At 47.8% G+C, this 18399-nt stretch overlaps 1 protein-coding gene across 39 annotated transcripts in view; it reads left to right on the top strand.

The window, feature by feature from the left end:
- The window catches only part of SVIL (supervillin), a 241154-nt gene that overhangs the window by 178130 nt on the left and 44625 nt on the right, over positions 1-18399 (top strand). For 18 of the 39 annotated variants that reach the window (XM_067030559.1, XM_067030569.1, XM_067030561.1 and 15 more), the window contains 7 exons: positions 776-871; positions 2445-2688; positions 3304-3880; positions 4697-4922; positions 13318-13447; positions 16994-17041; positions 17567-17644. In XM_067030559.1, coding sequence (XP_066886660.1) covers positions 776-871; positions 2445-2688; positions 3304-3880; positions 4697-4922; positions 13318-13447; positions 16994-17041; positions 17567-17644 — 1399 coding nt within the window. The remainder of the gene's footprint in view (positions 1-775; positions 872-2444; positions 2689-3303; positions 3881-4696; positions 4923-13317; positions 13448-16993; positions 17042-17566; positions 17645-18399) is intronic. The other 21 variants (XM_067030584.1, XM_067030583.1, XM_067030585.1 and 18 more) reach the window with 5 other exon arrangements.

Below are 18399 nucleotides of genomic sequence, written 5' to 3'. Positions count from 1 at the left end.
CCCAAAGTAATTCATCCAGAAATGACTGCTCCCATTAAAGTGAAAACTTTTACTAGTTTTTTAAAAATTGTTTTCCCCCAGACACACACATATACACGCCCTTCCTGAAAAAAATGAAGTTCATCTCATTGAGGGCATCAACAGCCCCACTGTGAACCTGCTGTTAACTCAGCTGCCCTAACTTCTTTCACTTCTCTGTGGACACAAGTACATCTTGTGTTCATTGGGAACTCTTAGCAGATCAGTTTTTTTGCTTTTGTTCTTAATATTTGAGCGGCTATTGTAAAATAAGAAGCAGTTACCCCTAGGAGCAAAGCAGTAAATATAAGCAAAAATTAATCCCCTTGTCAGACTTGCTGAATGTACTTTGATGTGCTTATAGATTATATGAGGACCCTGACTCTTTTTAAAAATAGCTTAGAGCAACATTGTAAAACACAGACATAACCTGCTGCTTTGCTGGTGGTTGGTTAATACTAGCTTTCTTTGAAGTTTTTTTTTTTTAAACCAGGACACTTATTCTAAATATTCTAAATCCTTTCCAGGCTCTGAAAACCTATTCTTATTCCACTGACTTTGGTCACCTCTGTCTCTTATTTCCTAAGTTTGTAATTGCTTTTCAAGTTCTTTTGTGATTTTTCCTAAGAAATGAGCAAAGGATTTTGTTCCAGTATTTTTTGATTTAATGTTTCTGAATTGAAAACTACACCTTCCTTAATGCTTCTTTTCTTCTCTCTCCTTATGAATGTTCCATCTTTGGCAATTGCTTTTAAAGCGAACATACCCCTGCTTCGCGCTCTGTGGCCACCCACCCTGTAATGACAAGACATCCTAGTCCCACTGTAGCTAAGAGCCCCGGGCAGCCTGCCAGGTACTGGACAGAAGTAGCTGCATGTCGCACTGAGAGCAGAGGTGCATCTTCAGATCTTCAATGCCTGTCATTTGTTTGACAAACAAGGAGTTGTCCCAGGGAACGTGGGGCATTTTGCTTTGTCACACTGGGGACGTCACGTCGGCCTGCATACGACAGCATTTCATCCACGGGCTTTCATTATGTCTTGGAACCCGGATCCCACTAACCCACTTATCCGTTTGTTTTGTTTGTTTTTCATAATCCTACATCCCTAAAATAATTCATTCTTCATCTAAAACACTAGCACTTAATAGAGATTAACAGAAAAATAGGACGTTAACCTGAATGTTGAAAGTCTGATAATACCTAGTTTTTGTAAAAACACTTCTAGACATAAATACATGTTTAAAAACAATCCTACCTGTTTCTAATGGATAGAGAGACAATGCCGTTATATTTGGGGATTGGGACAATAACAATTTATAGTGTCTGAACTTAGATGTTTTACCGTTATGTTTTAAATTGTGGTGTTTTAAAATGATGTCCTTAAGGCATGTAAATATCCCCTCTAGTTTACTATTATGGGCCAAATGCAAAGGCTAAAGGTAAAATTAAAAGAAGTAAAATGACAGTGCAGAAATAAAGCTGGCATCGTCCAGAAGCGGGGCTCTCTTTGGGGAAGCGGGTTGCCGTCATTCCTAGTTCTTCGCTAGACCTCAGGAAAGATGCCAAGACTCAGGTCCCCTTACTCCATCCTCACCGTGCCCTGGAAAACTGACACTGCTCTCTTGTCTGGGACAACTTGTAAGCTGCTGGTTAATCAGAGTCAAGGAAGAATATATTTTTCACTGGATTTAGAATTAGATTTGCCAGTGGTAGAAGGTACATTGTCTTAGACCTTCAAAGATGAACTGACCCGGTCACTAGAAGCCTTCTCCTCTACCTGGAAGTTGGAGGGAATTGATCAGCCCCGACATTTCCTTCACTTTTCAAGTTACCTGGAATTTCAGATTTAACTACCTTTCGGGAAAGAGGTAGAAACCCATGAGAGAAAATACTAGACTAAAAAGAGGGAGACAGTCTTTACAATTAAGCTATTTGGGGTTAGCAAGTGGAAGTCAAAACCCTGTGTTGTAGATAGCACTGTTGATAGAATGACTGTGTTATCTCCCAATTATTTAAAATGTAAAGACCACCCGCCGAACCACACCTTTAGATAATGTCTAAATATGCCGTAGGTAATGTCTTCGGACTCCCTTTAGCCGTATTTATTGTTGATACTAACAGTACAGCTCATCTCTCCAAGATAAGGTATACCAAGGCGACTTTAATTCCTTACATAGGAAATTCAATTTTTAGAAATAATCCAGAGCTGAAAATCTGCTCTGTGTGATATTGACCACGCGAGGGTCCCCAGCCTACGCTGTTGTCCTGTTAATAGCTAACCAGCTGCCCGCAGCTTTACATCTAGGTAGGGAAAAATAGGCCCTTTTTCCAACGGAAGTGACGCTATGAAGAAAGTTAACAGACAGACTTAGCAGTGGGCTTCCGTTTGTCCTCCTGTGTGTGGTTGACTTTCCCCCCCTTTCAGATTGCAGGCATCTGCTCAGCAGAAGGCGTTAGCCAGAGACCAGGCGCACGAGGGCAGAGATCCTGCCGAGCAAGGAGAACCGGACCTCTCCACCCTGAGCTTAGCCGAGAAGTTGGCCTTGTTTAACAAACTGTCCCAGCCGGTCTCAAAAGCGATTTCCACGCGCAACAGATTAGACGTGAGACACAGGAGGCTGAATGCTCGCTATCAAACCCAGCCGGTCACGCTTGGGGAGGTGGAACAGGTGGGTGGCCTGTGATCCAGCTCCAGTTTGCACATATGTCCTTAAAATATGGGGACACGGTGTCCCTCTGAGGTTAGCGATATAGTTAGGGCATCTACCCGTCAGCTGTGTTACCTGTCGTTACTTGGCAATAACTTCATTCTTAAGGAGGATAACGGCGCCGAGGATGTATCTCTTCTCTCGTTCGCATCATGGCTGAGATCATCTGGAGCCGAGTCCCGTTCGGGGAGGAAAATAGGGCGCACGGCCCGCTTTTCACCCAGATGATTTGATTAACGAGATGCATTTATACAACTACGTCTAGGATCGGTTTCTCACCCAGAGAAGCAGGAAAACTGCCCCCAGTGCAGTGTCTCCATCCATGTCAATCCATACAGCAGTATTTACATGGGCGGTGTTTTAATTTTTAAATATTTATTTATTTATTTATGTGGCTGCACCGGGTCTGAGTTGCGGCACGTGGTATCTTTAGTTGCAGATGTAGTTCCCTGACCAGGGCTCAAACCCGGACCCCGCTGCATTGGGAGTGCGGAGTCCTAACCACTGGACCGCCAGGGAAGTCCCTAGGTGGTGTTTTTTCAATCAGCTTTTTCCTTTTGAACTGTGTCCTCCCAGGTGCAAAGCGGCAAGCTCATCCCTTTCTGCCCCACTGTCAACACATCTGTGTCCACCCCGGCATCTACCGTCAGCCCCATGTACGCCGGGAATCTTCGGACAAAGCCACCGCTGGATGACAGCGCCAGTGCCGCTGAGCAGAAGTTTCCTTCTTCGCTAGAAAGTTCAGACTCTCCAGTTAGAAGCATCCTGAAATCCCAAGCCTGGCAGTCTTTGCTAGAGGCTGGTGGGAGCAAAGGAGTGTCGAGAGAATTTGAAGAGACAGAAAGCAAGGGAGTCTTGACAGGTGGAGATGGTGGTGTTACAAAGTACAGGTCCCTCGAGGAAGCAGAGCCATCCTACCCCGTGCTTAGCAGAGTCCGGGAAGGAGATAGCCACAAGGAACCCCTGTATGCCGTTCCGAGAAAGGGAAGCCTGGAGCTCGCCCGTCCTCCCACGGCTCAGTTTGGTGACGAACCGAAGGAATTTTCCACTGCACAAAGCACCACACAGGGGAGCCCGGGCTGGAAGGACAGGCAGCTCTTTGAAGAGAAGGTGGACGTGGAGAACGTCGCGAAGAGGAAGCTTTCGCTGAAAGGTAACTTACTGCTGCTTTCCTTTCTGCTTGGTGGGTCGCAGGCGTTGGGGATTGTTTTTAACTGAGTTACGAAGGCAGTTGACAACGAAGTGTCCAGTGTTGGTTGAAAGTCCAGCGTGAATCGTACCCTCCCCAGACTTTTCTTCCTCTTGAACCCGGCTTGTTCGGTGTTGGCCGTAAGAATACCTGAAGCGCTTTCACACATCTTGATAAGGGTTTTTGATGGCTTTTGTCACGTTGACTGACGCGACAGCCTGGTGAACCCCTAGCTCTTTGGGCCCCTTTGAGAAACTGATGAGCCTGAAGGTCCCGGGCTGGGCGAGCGTAGGAATAGGGCTGGAACCCAGTCTCTGGGTCTCAGGTTCTCTTTCCAGATCCTTCCTGTGCAGACTAGCAAGCCGTGCCGCGTGGGACTGTCATGCTCTTTCTGCATTTCCGTAAAATGATAGGATGTCAGTTATAATAGCGGCTTTGGTTTGTGAGTATGACCCGTGTGAAATGTCAAAGTGTTGTTTTGGAGGCGTAGAAACGTTCTTCAGTGTGTAGTCCAAACCCGCTTCCTGGGTCTCGCACGCAGGAAAAGACCAGTTGTCACAGGAGAAGTCGCTGGGTGGAGTCATCCACTGGGAAGTTTGGTTTTCTCAGGGACTAGAGCGTGCCCCAGATCTGCATCAATCCAAGTGGATTGGGTAGCCTGCCATGTGCCCACGGATTGAACTCCCAAGTGCGGGCCGTCCGGGGTCAGGGTCGGGGTGAAGGGCGCCAAGAATGCTTGCCCCGGGGAGTAAGTGCTGACAGGGCTCCGTTGCTTCCCAGCGGCAGAGTTCGGGGATTCCACCGCTGAGCAGACAGGCGCGGCTGCGGGGAGACCGGCCGCTCAGGCTGCAACCCCCGTGTCCTGGAAGCAGCAAGACCCGTCCGAACAGCCTCAGGAGAAGCGCTGTCAGAGTCCGTGTGCGGTGTTTGCCGCCGAAGAGATCAAAGCTCCAGCGGCCGAGGGCATCCTCGACTCTCCCAGCAAAACCATGTCCATTAAAGAAAGGTAACGAGATTTAATGATTGAGAAGGAACTCGACTGGTGGGAGGGCGTCGTACAGCTGCTTTTAGAAAAAGATCTGAGGAATGGGCAAAGGGAGAAACGCGTGACTCCAGCTACCCAGAGGGACTGTGCTGTCAGGGCATCTGAGAGGAAACCGCGTTTATCCCCGTGCCTGGTTTCCTGATGCTCGGAGGTGCCGCTTCAAGACTCAGACGGGGAGACAAAACAGAAACAGACTTCCGCCTGCTTCTTTTGTTGGTGCTTCTGTTTTCTGTTTTTATACTCAGTTCTCTGACCAGCCAGTGACGGGAGCAGAGATCCTGGCTCTTTCCCTTTCAGATACACGAGGCTTGACATTGAACGTGTCCACTGTTTGTGACTGTTTGTCAGCGTGACTTCTATGTGGAGGGAACGCGGATGAACATTAACATTTCGGATGTACATCCTCAGGATGAGAACCTAAGTTTTGTTCATTTCACAGAAAGTGAGATGGACGGCTCTTCTGCACTTGGACGTTTCCTATCAGGTCGTAGCTGTGAAAGGCTACATTTGAGGGTTAAATAACACTGAAAGCTCATTTCATTCCAAGAGTCATGGAGGGTTCCGAGGCGATAAAGAGGACAGAGAGAATCGTAGGGTTGTATTTTCTGTGTCAGCCTTCAGCAGAGGAGGTGAGTGACAGGAGGACTGGGTGCTGAATGCTCTCGTGCGTTTCCCACCTTGATTGGCAGAAGTCTGGTTCTGCCCACCCGGTCCCTCCTTAGCACCTCCACTGTTCAGGAGTTTTCTTGCTCTGAGCGGCACTTGGCCGCTCTGATTTTTTTTTTCTAAGTACGTTTCCAACTACTTAAGACGATGTATCAACCACAGTGAAAACTCTCCCTTCGGTTTTTCAAGTCCAACTTTTGAATAATATTCATAAAATATTAAATAGATGGAGACTTTTTCAACCAACAAGTTAGTGAGACTGTTAAAGCTTATTTTCTTTAGACTGAGGAGGCATGGGTGTTGGGGCCAAAGGGGCGAGCTAAATAAACGGAGTGATGCTTGAATCAGGGAAGCGGTTGAGCCTATTCTGGTATGAAGTCCTCTCCACAGAAACTGGCTCAAAGAGGGTTTGATCCCAGATACCTAACTTTTTTTTTTCTTAATTCAGGTATAGTTGATTTACAATATTGTGTTAGCTTTAGGTGTACAGAAAGGGATTCAGTTACATGTATATTTTTTTCAGATTCTTTTCCCTTATAGGTTATTATAAGATGTAGAATATAGTTCCCTGTGCTCCACAGTAGGGTTTGTTTATCTTATATATAGTAGTGTATATATGTTAATCCCATACTTCTAATTGATTCCTCCCCCCACTTTTCCCCTTTGATAACCATAAGTTTGTCCTGTGAGTCTGTTTCTGTTTTGTAAATAAGCTCATGTGTATTATTTTTTAGGTTCCACATATAAGTGATATCACATAATATTTGTCTTTCTCTGTGTGACCTACTTCACTTAGTATGATAATGTCTAGCTGCAACCACGTTGCTGCAGGTGGCGTTATTTCATTCTTTTTCGTGGCTGAGTAATATTCCACTGTGTATATGTGCCGCATCTTCTCTATCCATTCCTCTGTCGATGGACACTTAGGTTGCTTCCGTGTCTTGGCTCTTGTGAGTAGTGCTGCTGTGAACATAGGGGTGCGTGTGTCTTTTCGAATTACAGTTTTCTCTGGATGTATGCCCAGGAGTGGGATTACAGGATCATATGGTGGCTCTGTTTTTAGTTTTTTGAGGAACCTCCATGCTGTTCTCCATAATGGCTGCAGCAATTTACATTCCCACCCACAGTGTAGGACGGTTCCCTTTTCTCCACACCCTCCAGAGACCCAACTATTGATAACTGGTTAGGTGAGAAGGAAGAGGTACCATTTAAGGGAAATAATGATAAGTATCACTTATACACAAGTTCTGATGTTTTGCCCATCAGAAAACATCCTTGGGGCAAAATTCCAGTAGAAAACAATAATGTACCCCTTCTCTCAAAGGCTTTTAAAGAGATTCCCCGTCTTGAGGTATATTCTGTCTGTCAGACAAAAAAACATCATCAGATGTCCTATCTGCTTTGCAGTCATTCTGGGTTCACTTGCCTGTTTTTAGTGAATTTTAGTTTCTCTCTTTCTGAAAACAGTTTTAATCCCACTGTAAAATTGTAATTTTTTAAAAACGCGAGATGCTGTAAAGGTGCAGCTCCCTCACCCGGGCTTTGTAGATGTCTGAGGAGGTGGGGGATGGCTGTAAGGTGGCTGTGAGCTGCCTGGAAGGGTGTTCAAAGCTGACTGTGTGCACACGGACCTCCTGGCTGGTGGGAGATAGCGCTTCTCACAGATCCAACGGGCTCCTGGTCCCAGTCTGTCCAGAAGCACGATCACGAGGGTGCTTCGTAAATTTTCAGCTACTCAGTTTAATTGTCAAACTGTACATTTAAAAAGGGAGGAGGGTCACTTTATTTAGCATTTATATATATATATATATATATATATATTTTTTTTTTTTTTTTTTGCGGTATGCGGGCCTCACGCTGCTGTGGCCTGTCCCGTTGCGGAGCACAGGCTCCGGACGCGCAGGCTCAGCGGCCACGGCTCACGGGCCCAGCCGCTCCACGGCATGTGGGATCTTCCCGGACCGGGGCTCGAACCCGTGTCCCCCGCATCGGCAGGCGGACTCTCAACCACTGCGCCACCAGGGAAGCCCCTAGCATTTATATTTTTAATAAATTTTGCCAAAACAAAATATATTGCCAGAGATCTTACCCCCCCGCCTTATGCTGATGGTACTTTTATTTGTACTTTCCTAAAGCTGTATGTCTTTACGGTCCATATGCGATAGCTCCTCCCCAAGGGCGGGGGTCTCTATTACTCCCCTCTGTTAAAATAAAATGATGAAGCTTGACCATTAAAAATAAGAATGCTCTTCCTATATTCATTTGGGCTTTCCTTTTTTGAGATGACATATAAAACAGAACTTTTAAACCTTACTCTAATTCCTCTGACCACCTCATTTCGCGGAAGGAGAGGTTGAATTCCAGTGGCCTCTGGGGCCACGTGGCTGGTAGGACCACCCCCCAGGGGCTGGTTGTCAACCCTCCCCCTCAGTACATGTGGCTGCCGTGCGTTCAGGTCAGCGTTTCGGCAGCTACCGTGTGTTCTCACGGGGCGACATCGGTTAGAGGGCCGAAGTTCTAACTGGACGGCAGTGCTAGGAAGAGTACACCCTCCTCCTGCGCTAATTTTCTCAGCTCACGTGTTCTTGGCATCACTTGCCACTTGCGTGTTTCACACCCTTCAGAAGTAGAGACCAGACTTTGTCCATTTCCTTCATCATTTCTTCTAAGCAGCTACAGCCTGAGGATGTGGTTCTGCCTTCCTTGACCTTGTGCATCTGTCTCTTTCCTGCTCAGGACTTGAGCATCTTAAGTCCTCCGTACCGAGGACCACCGAGGGTTCTCGGCTGCCCAAGGCATATTTCCCCTGTGTGACCTTATTGAGGGCTGAAGACAGCCCTTCAAAGGAGGCAGTACCATCCCCATTTCGTAGATATAAACTAAGACTTACGAAAGGGCAGCAACTGAGAGATCAGAGGAAATCCTCCAAACGTTCCTCTGTTAGAACATGTTTGATGGTCGGGGAAACATATCTAAAAGGTCCTTTCCTTTCTTCATCGTTTCTGACATCTCGAACATCAAGTTTGGATCATAACTAGCTTAAAGTTAAGGATATATTCTGCTTTTCCCATGGGATTAATAAAACCACTGTTTCATAACTGCCTACGTGGTTTGGGTTTAAATTGTCTCTTACGGGGCACGTCTTTGAAAACCACAGTAAATTGAATATATTTTGTGTTATTTAGGGATAAAACCTTTGATACCTCTTGAGAAGTTTACTAGGCTTTTAGAAATCTTTTTTCCACTATTACTGAAACAACTGCTCTGTGCTTTCATTTTCGGGGGGAGAAGATGACTAAAAAAGGCAAAAGGGCCGTCCTTCCACTGGGAAATTGATGGAGCGTAAGGACGTGCTGAACTCCCGGGAATGTTGAAGAGACCGCGCGTGCCTCGGGCTGAGCCTGCAGACTCCCGCCTTATAGGGCCCGGCTGGGGTCCCCCTGTGCTCCCCGCGAGCCCCGCCTTCCACCCAGCCAGACTCGAGGTTCTTAGCTTGCGGCCCGGAGAGTTCAGCCACCGGAGGGCCCCGGATTTATGTCGGCGTCATGGACAGAGGTGTCTTTCCTTGGCTGCCTCCTTTTCTGGTCTTTGATTTGCCCTCGTTTAGAAGACACATTGGTTCGCTCCTCCAGCCTATAAACCAGCCAAGGCCAAGATCTGATCTAAGGACTAAGCCACGCTGTTCAGCCTTATCTGTGTGGTGTCTGCAGTTCTCTGAAATGAGGGGGCATTTTTAAAGGAGGGAGGAGAGAAAAGCACTGCATCTTAGAGGCACTCGGTTTGCTGGGCCCGTATCTGGCCCGGCCCGGGCTGCCGCGAGCCTGCAAAACTGGTTGCAATCGAGCAGCGCTGCCGAAACAGCCCGCCTCAGGCCGCTATTCCCTGCTGGGAGAGCGCGGTGTGTGGCTGGAGGGAGAGCCCTTTCCCCAGTGGCCTGGCAGGAGCCCGTCGTGGTGGCCCTGGCCAGGCCTTGGGGTGAATAACTCACGGGTTCTCAGCCTCAGACTAAGCAGATGCCCAGGCTCTCGGCCTCCCAGGCCTGCAGATAGCACTCGGACTTGGCGGACGTTAAAAGCGCTGACAGCTGTTTGAGTTGCACAGGTGGTAATTTACGGCACGTGCAGGACCAGATGCGTTGCCCCCGACCCACCCCAGCCCCCTGCGGTGCACGGTGGTCTGCGGGGACCTAGGAGCGTCATGAGGTTGCAGGAGAGGAGGCATCTGGAAAGGTCTCCCGCCCTCCTCAGCTTGTTCAACACCCAGTCGGAAATCTGAGGGGACAGGAATATGATACATGTACGTTTCCGTGCGTGTTACTTGTTTTCCGTCCCTTGCACTCTGCAGGCTCCGGCCGGGCCGAATACCACGTGGGCTCAGCTGAAGCACAGCTCCTTCCGTATTATTTTGGTTACTCTGTAGTCTTTGGAGGTTCCTGAGGGTGACCCTGGCAGCGTCTCTAATAGCGAGATTTCAGGCTCTTGGAAGGGAGGGATTCTTTGCAGGCTATCCCAGGGGAGGGGGGAAGTCTATGAAAAAGCCAGAATTACAGTGCAGTGCCTAACACATGAGAGCAAAAACGTGCCTGGTCAGCTTACAAACACAACTAGTGAAACAAGCCAGGATGTGCCGGGGTTGGGACCAGAGCTCCCTGCCCCAGTGACATGCAGCGTGGCCTGGGTCAGCGGCATCCTCGGTCTATGTGTGCCCCCATGTCTCATGCGGAACAACAACATCCAGTTTCTTAGAGGTTGCTGAGCAGATCAGCAGAGTACACGGTGGACTACGAAGTGATCACAGATCCATGCTTTGCCTTTTTCTAAATTAGTTTTCCGTTCCTTCGTGCAGCCACCAGGGTGACCGCGGGATTACTTAGATGATGTCGGCATGGCTTCAGACGTTGGGGACCTTATTTTTGAGAATGCCCTTAAAGACCATAGTGCGTTCTTTTTAATAAATGCAACTTCTGAGGCTGCATTTGATTTTTAAAATTTCTCTGAAATCACTTGGACTCTAATCTGATTACAAAGTTAAGGTAGCCAAGACGAATAACCCCTGGTCTGGGTCAAGGGTGAAGTCAGAGCTGGTTCTGAGCGGTAAGGAGAGCATCAGTGAGATGAATGTCCGTGTTCACAAGATGAGGACTTGGAAATACGTCTTCATTTGGGTGGTACCGGCCTGCTTACCTTTTGGAAGTCTCCTTTGTAGACGCTTTGAAAGCTCTGCTGCAGCGTGCAAATACTCATGATTCCTTTTCATGATTTGATTTTATTTGATTATTTTTTCCTGTTAGAATAAAACTGACTCGCTCAGAATAATTGGAGGAAAGATAAATCTTAGTCCTTAAAGGAAATGAGAATCTGGTTTCAAGTACGTGAACTGTAGCCCTTGTAGGATGCAGAGTACTGCCAAGCGACGTAGATGACAGACTTTGGGGCTAAATGAGAGCAAGTAGGGCCTTAGATATAAGGTTCTGACTCTAGTTTCCAGTGTGGATTTTTTCCCTCACCATCAAGCCATTGTGTGACACCAGCTGGGTGTGCTACGGTTCCAGCCAGTTCTGATGCTGTCTTCCTGGAGACAGCATCAGACCCCACGGGGCAAGCGCCCTGTCCCACAAGACCGCCCCTCCCCCCTTCCGCAGACACCAGGGGCAAGTCCGGGCTGCTACCTGTGCTTCTGACCTACCACCCGGCTACAGACTGGAGGTTCCAGCAACCTTCTCCTTGGACTCAATTCCTTTGCTAGAGTGGCTCACAGAACTCAGAGCAATACATTTATTTACTAGACTTCCAGTGTATCATCAAAGACGGTAACTAAGGCACAGCCAGATAGAAGAGACGCACAGGCGAGGTGTAAGGAGGTGGTGTGGAGTTCCGTGCCCTCACGGGGTGCAGCGCCCTCCCCAAACCTCCACCTGCCCGCCATCCCAAGAACTCTCGGAACCCTGCCCTTCTGGCTTTTTTGTGGAGGCTTCGTTGCATAGGCCTGACTGAGTCGAATCACCAGTGGCCAGCGATGTAGTTCATCTCCAGCCCCTTTCTCCTGCCTGGAGGTCGGGGAGGGGGGACTGAAATTTCCAGCCCTCTAATCACAGGGTCGGTTCTCCTGGCAACAAGCCTACACTTAGATGCTTCCAAAAGTCGCCTCATCCACATAAGACACCATTACCACTCTCATCATTTAGGAAATTCCAGAAGGTGTAGGAGCTCTGTGCCAGGAAAGGGGACAAAGAACAAGTTTGTATTTATTATAAATCACAATATCACAGGTAAATGAGGCAGCGTTATACCAGCTTTGTGGAGTGAATGTTGGGTCTTATCTGCTGTCACATAGCAGAAGGGAAGGGAAGGGAAAGGAAGAGGTCGGGAAAGGGGTCCGGAGTTTGAAGCCCTTGCCCCCCTTCAACTCCCTGGGGAGTTCTTTATAGCTTGCTTTCCATTATTTGACTGAGCGAATGCAAATATCCAGTATGATTCTGTACGAATTTGTAGATGTACGTGGAGTCATATTTACTGCAAAATCTGTTTTCTCATTTGCTTAACTAAACTTTGATCGTGGAGTATGATATATTTCATCCCATCTCCAATTCAAATATTTAATGGAGTCAGGACACTTGGTAGAAGGGCCCTGAGAAACCATCGAGTTCAGTTCCCACTGTGACCAATAAGGGAGGGAGACCAGGTTGCTTGACAGGAGCTAACAGCCAGATGAGCACCGATGTGACGCTTAAAAATACACTCTTGACGGACACGCTTCGATGAATGTTTAAAAGACCTCGCCCAGCAGACTCACCGTAAGGGAAAGGAGTCCAATCGTTTTTTTCCCTCATCTTTAAATTGTTGAGTTTAATGATCACCACTTTAGCGCCTTTTATCTTTCCTGTGTTTGTCCAACTTAAATGCTCAAGACTGAAACAGCCTCATGTGCGTGAGAATAACCTTTCATAGATTTTAACATCCAAGCAGCTTTTCATTGAGTCCCACCATAGTTGAACTAAAGTAGGTTAGGTAAAAACCTCACTTAATTAGATTCTGTTTTTGTATATAGCTTTCCCCTGAGGAAAGTTGAAATAATTTTTAAAACGGGTGTATAGAGAAGTTTCTGTATTAAGAAGGCGGATTGGAAAGACCAAGTTCATTTGGAAGAGAAGAATAGGACTTAGAATACAGGACATCTTAACATCATCTTTGACCTGTAATTAAAACATGTGATATTCAGAGATTGTCAATAGCTTTAAATTTTTAAACCCATTTCTGCTATCCAGCTTTAGTCATTAAATGTTAATTCATCAAGTGACCAGAAGGGATCACTAGAAGACATTTTTCTCTGGGGAAGTTTAGTTTTATTTTCCTTCCTGCTCTCAGCCCAATGGCAAGGAAAAAACAGAGATATTCCTTTGGTAGAATGACGTCGCATCTTTTATCTGGGAAAGTCAGTTTTCAGCTTTGCATTTCAATCCGATTTTAAGACTGTTGGGGCCATCTTAGAAGATATAATAATCTACATAATATAGTAATCTATACTATTTTTCCAGACAGACTTTCTTCAGAATAAGTGACATTCAAAATGATTCAAATTAGGCAGCTGTGGTCATTTCTTGGGCAAAGACTTCTGGATGACTTAAACTGTGGTTCTGTTACCAGGAAGGGTTGGTGCTGAACTCTTTTTGGTCGGTGTGTCTTCCCCTTAGATTAGCACTGTTGAAGAAAAGCGGTGAGGAAGACTGGAGAAACAGACTTAACAGAAAGCAGGAGTATGGCAACGCGTCCGTCACCGGCAGCCTGCACATCCAAGAAACGGGACAGTCACTCAAGAAGAAGGTAACATTGTCCGTGCTCGGGAAAAGCATTCTAACTAACATCACGCTTGAGCGCGCGTCCGCCAGGCGAGCCTGCATAGCTTCACGGGTTACTGCCCCGGGAAGCATAGCGCTCTCTCGCCACGAGGGTCCACACTTAGAGTCTGTCCCACAGCAGCTTCAGTTGATCACCAGATAAAGTCCTGAGATGTTCTAGGACTGGGAACCGCACCACGTACCTAATGCATCAGCAAGCAAGTTCCTAAATTTGGAAGTGTGCACTTTTACTTTGGTTTCAGACCTTCTTAAATGAAGTCTGACTTTACAATGTTACTAAAGTCTTTAGAATGAAAAAACTGTCATTGACCGCTAACCGTTTCTAAGTTGCATATAAAGTATGGGCTTGAATGTGCTATGCCGAGGTTTAAAACAGGAGTGTACAAGAGAAGGACATAATTGTGGTCGGTGAGGACTTATTTCATAATTGAAGACATGTTTCATGATGAGCAGGTAAGCCTTTTATTGAGAAGGTACGGCAAAGTGTGTTACAAGTTTCGAGAAAATTAAGTAATACACTGTCGTTGTTGATACGGCAAGCTTTTCTTCGTAGGCAAATGTAATTGTTAAATTACTAGTAATGCTGACCAGCTTTGACCTCAGTGCAAACTTGCAAAGCGGACGCTGACTCGCCCACTGCCTGGCCCCGTGGTTGCCGGTGTACCTGCTGGCTGGGGGCAAAGTAGACGCTGTAACACACCCAACTGGCCAACTTCTAGGATCAAAAGTCTCCAAACAAAAAGGAAAACAAACTACTTACAACCGAGTGGTCACCTGGACCCCTTCTAATCTAAAACAATTTAATAAGAAAGAAATGATGAACGTGACCTTCAGGCGTTCAGAAACTTACATTAAAAGGAGGTGTAGGGCTTTCCCAGTGGCGCAGTGGTTGGGAGTCTGCCTGCCGATGCAGGGGACGCGGGTTCGAGCCCCGGTCCGGGAAGATCCCACGTGCCGCGGAGCGGCTGGTCCCGTGAGCCGTGGCCACTGCGCCTGCGCGTCCGGAGCCTGTGCTCCGCAACGGGAGAGGCCACAGCGGTGAGAGGCCTGCGTACCGCAAAAAAAAAAACAAAAAACCACCCCCCCCAAAGCCAGGTAGAGCCCTTGTGAAGAGTGGAATCGATTTCCGTGCTCTGCCCACTAGGCAGAGGTTCTTAGGAGGCAGGAGATGGGAGAAGGTGACCGCGGTTGCCCCTGGGGTGGAAAACCCCGTCCCCAGCAGCGCTGGCTTGAGTGGGAAGTGGTGTCTTGGGCTCACGGACGTGCGGGTTCTGCACCAGCAGTGAACTCAGTGTCGCTCTCCTGCCCCGTGACCTAGTTCACTTCGGCCCAAGACAATAAGCTCTTTGAAGTTAAAATAAGCCCACCTATTTCCAGTTTTTGTAGCAGGCGTTGGGGAATCACAAGTTCTGTTGAAGTCGGGTGGTTCTCCCATGGCCTCTGATAAGCCCTTGGCTTCACGCCTTCCCAAGGGCGGCCGTGTATTTCAGCCACGCCTTCGCCAGCTCAGATGAAGCAGGAGAGCTGCCTTGAACGTGATCTGCCCTAAGACAGTCGCCCGGGGCAGCTGGTGGGGGGGGAGGTGCTTGAGGCACGGCCAGGGCTTGCTGGGTGTCCAGACGGTTCTCTGGAGAAGGAAGGACATTCATGACACGTGCTCCATGCAGATGGGAGCTTGCTGCCTGGGCTGGAGCTAGACTTGCCAGGGGCACAAGCTCTGGAACCTTCCACCTTTTGCACCAAGGGACAAGGGACTAGTTTACAGTCAGGTCGTCACTTCCTGCCTAGTTTCTGAGTTCATCAAATGCACATGTTCGTGGTTATGAAACGTTTCACCCTTTGACCTCCCCGAGCTCCTGTGTGCAGTGAGCAGGGCCCCCCGAGTTACAGCCTGTCGGGGAGCAGAGGAAGCGGGAGATGGAGACCAGCCTCTGTGTAAATCGCTTCCCCTGTGAAAATCCACGCTGTCCAGTAAAAGTATAATGCGAGCCACACGAGTGACTAGAGACTGTCACGCAGCCACATTAAAAACAGTGATGTAGGGCTTCCCCGGTGGCGCAGTGGTTGGAAGTCCGCCTGCCGATGCAGGGGACGCGGGTTCGTGCCCCGGTCTGGGAGGATCCCACGTGCCGCGGAGCGGCTGGGCCCGTGAGCCGTGGCCGCTGAGCCTGCGCGTCCGGAGCCTGTGCTCTGCAGCGGGAGAGGCCACAACAGTGAGAGGCCCGCGTACCGCAAAAAAAAAAACCAAACAAACAAACAAACAAAAATTATGTAAAGGATGCCTTGAAAATCTAAAACAGTTTTTGTTTCTGTCAAAGGGTTTGTCCCCAAATAAAACAAATTTTTGGTGCTCTAACCCGCTTCTCACCGGGGGGTCCTATAGGGAAGAAAATACTCTTTTGCTCCATGAATCAATTCGAGGTTAGATTTTAGGTTAGTTAGAGTTTTCCTTTCCCTTCTAAAAGATCAGTCACGTCTCAAGAGCTGGTGTCACTTAACATCAGTTCCTTGCTTTCCAAATTTATCCCCCCAAAATCAGGATTGATGATCTGGAGCTTAACAGTGCTGGTCATTTACCCCGTGGACCCTGTCGTTTCCTATGGCAGGTAGCTTGGCTTTTCCCTCTCTCACCATCCGTCTTCCCTTCCTCCTGTGCGTGGTTCAGGGCACTGCTAACCTGCCTTACACATTTTTGCCCTTGTAGTGTATAGAATTCGTTCTAAAGACGGCAAAGCCCATTGGTTTGTAGGCACGGCCGGGCTTGTAGTGCAGGGAATGTGTCCACTTGAGCGAGGTATGTGGACGGTTTGCTTCAGAGTAACTCATCCCATCCCAAGAGTGAGAGAAATGAAATGAAGCCAAGTTTGAAAGAAAAGGAATTTGGCAGGAGTCTCTTTGTTTCAACTAAATTGCAGTTAGGTATTTTCACCAAATCGTTATTTAAAATTCCAGCCCCGTTTTGACATCTTTGGTATTTAAGGCAGAGACAGTGACTCCTGTGCCCTTTGGTCAAGATCATCCTCAATGTTTCAGACTTTTTCCAGGAAATAAGAACCCTGTATAGAGTTTGTGGTTACAAGCCCGAGTCCACATCTGAGTCACAGGTCAGGATTTGATATCTGGCTGTGCTTGCATCAGCGTGTCAAGTCAGTGAGTCAAGCTGAGGTCTGTGAGGTCCCCAGAACAAGTCCTCGAAAATTCTAGGAAGGCCGGTCTGCTGCATTCGTGTTCTGATTGGCTCTGTCATTGAAATTCGGAATCACAGTTCAAGCGCGTGAAGTCAGTTGAAGGAACAAGGCTAAGAGGGCAAGGAGGGCCGTTGGTCTGATCTCCAAATTCAAGGTTATTATCCCGCGGGCGAGTGTGAGTTCACTTGGTTTGTGCCACCCGCTCGTGTGGGCATGTGCATGCTTCTGGAACCAGCACAGAGTCTTGAAAATGACTGTGACACCAAAACCCGATCCTGCCCTGCCAGCGCTCTGCAATGTCTCCTGTTTGTTTCAACCTGTAGGAAGAAGGAGGATTTACAGATGATAATGCCATTTCTAATCTGCTTTGGGTAAGCGTGACTCTCCCCAGATCTCCTCGCCACGGGTAACTCTCATCCCCGACGGTTCCCCTTGGCGCCCCTCTCTGTTTGGTTTTCTTATCCCGAGGCAAGCGGCCACCTTGATCCAGAGCGGACCGCTTTCCTGTTTCCTGAAACTTTGTTTCAACCGTAGAATGAAAAAACTTGAAAGACGTTCAAGAAGATATTTTATATTCGATGTTAAAACGGTCCTTGAAAGTCAGGGCTCCCCTGTATGTCACGGAATATCTTCTGTAAAGTGCAGTAAATCTTGCCAGTAACTCAATTACTGCACAGAGCTGACTTGGGTATATTTACTGTGCTTGCATGGGGATTTCTGTTAGCATTCTAAAAAAATAAACAAGTAGGACAGACTCTTTTGGGAAGAGGATTGAAATTGCAATGAGTAAATTAACTTTCTGTGAGAGAAATCCTTGTTTTTGTCCCTCCCCCTTCCCCACCCCGCTGTGATAAATCTTCTCTTTTCACCTCTAATCCTCTTGCTTTGCTCTATAGGAACCTGTATATGCTTCTACTTATTCTCCTGCTATACCTGCTGCCCATAAATACCTGTCTTTTGTATCTATTAATCAGGTGAGGAATTGCCTACACGTATTAAGCCTCATTGCAATTTCTGAGCAGCAGGGAGAAGCTTGTTTCATTTGGGAAAGTAACTCCTTTGCTGCATTTCTGTGTGTGTGTGTGTGTGTGTGTGTGTGTACACGCACGTGCAGATGTAATCGCTACTTCATATATTTACGGTCAGTCACCCACATCTCAACTTGCGCTCAGACCCCTAGGGATACCTGTGGTATTAATGCATCTCATAGTCACGTAAGTGGTTGAAGAGGAAAGTCCCCCATTTTAATCTCCAAGGTTTATATCCTAAGTTGAGTCAGGAGCCCAAGAAGGACCCCGGGGCTATCTTGATAAAGTAGGAGGAGGTGGCCCAGGCGCTCTGGGGCGTGGAAGAGACAGGATGGAAGGGGTGGTCCTGATGGGAGCTTAGCTGCCGTGGTGCTGTTGGTATGGCGACCACAGCCCTCCTTCCCCACTCTCCACCTCCACTGCACCCCGTCCGAACCCCGCCACAGAAGGGAGACCTAGCCTGGGCTGATAGGATACGTTGGTACATAATACGTGATGATGTTTAACGCTAAAAATACCAGTGATTGTTATTTCCCTTGGAAGGTCCTTGGGGTCAGAGTAGCTAGAAACAGTGGCTGCGTATCCCCTTTGCCATGAGCCCCAGGCGCTAGCGGCCCTCCGTCTGTGGGACCTGGCCGGCCATTCCCCTCTTAGGGTTTCTGTCTCCTCATCAGCCCTGGCACCGCGCCTCTCAGGTGGCC

This window comes from Kogia breviceps, chromosome 3 (genome assembly GCF_026419965.1).
Source record: "Kogia breviceps isolate mKogBre1 chromosome 3, mKogBre1 haplotype 1, whole genome shotgun sequence".
NCBI classification, from domain to species: domain Eukaryota; kingdom Metazoa; phylum Chordata; class Mammalia; order Artiodactyla; family Physeteridae; genus Kogia; species Kogia breviceps.
This window is presented reverse-complemented; position numbering and strand designations above follow the sequence as displayed.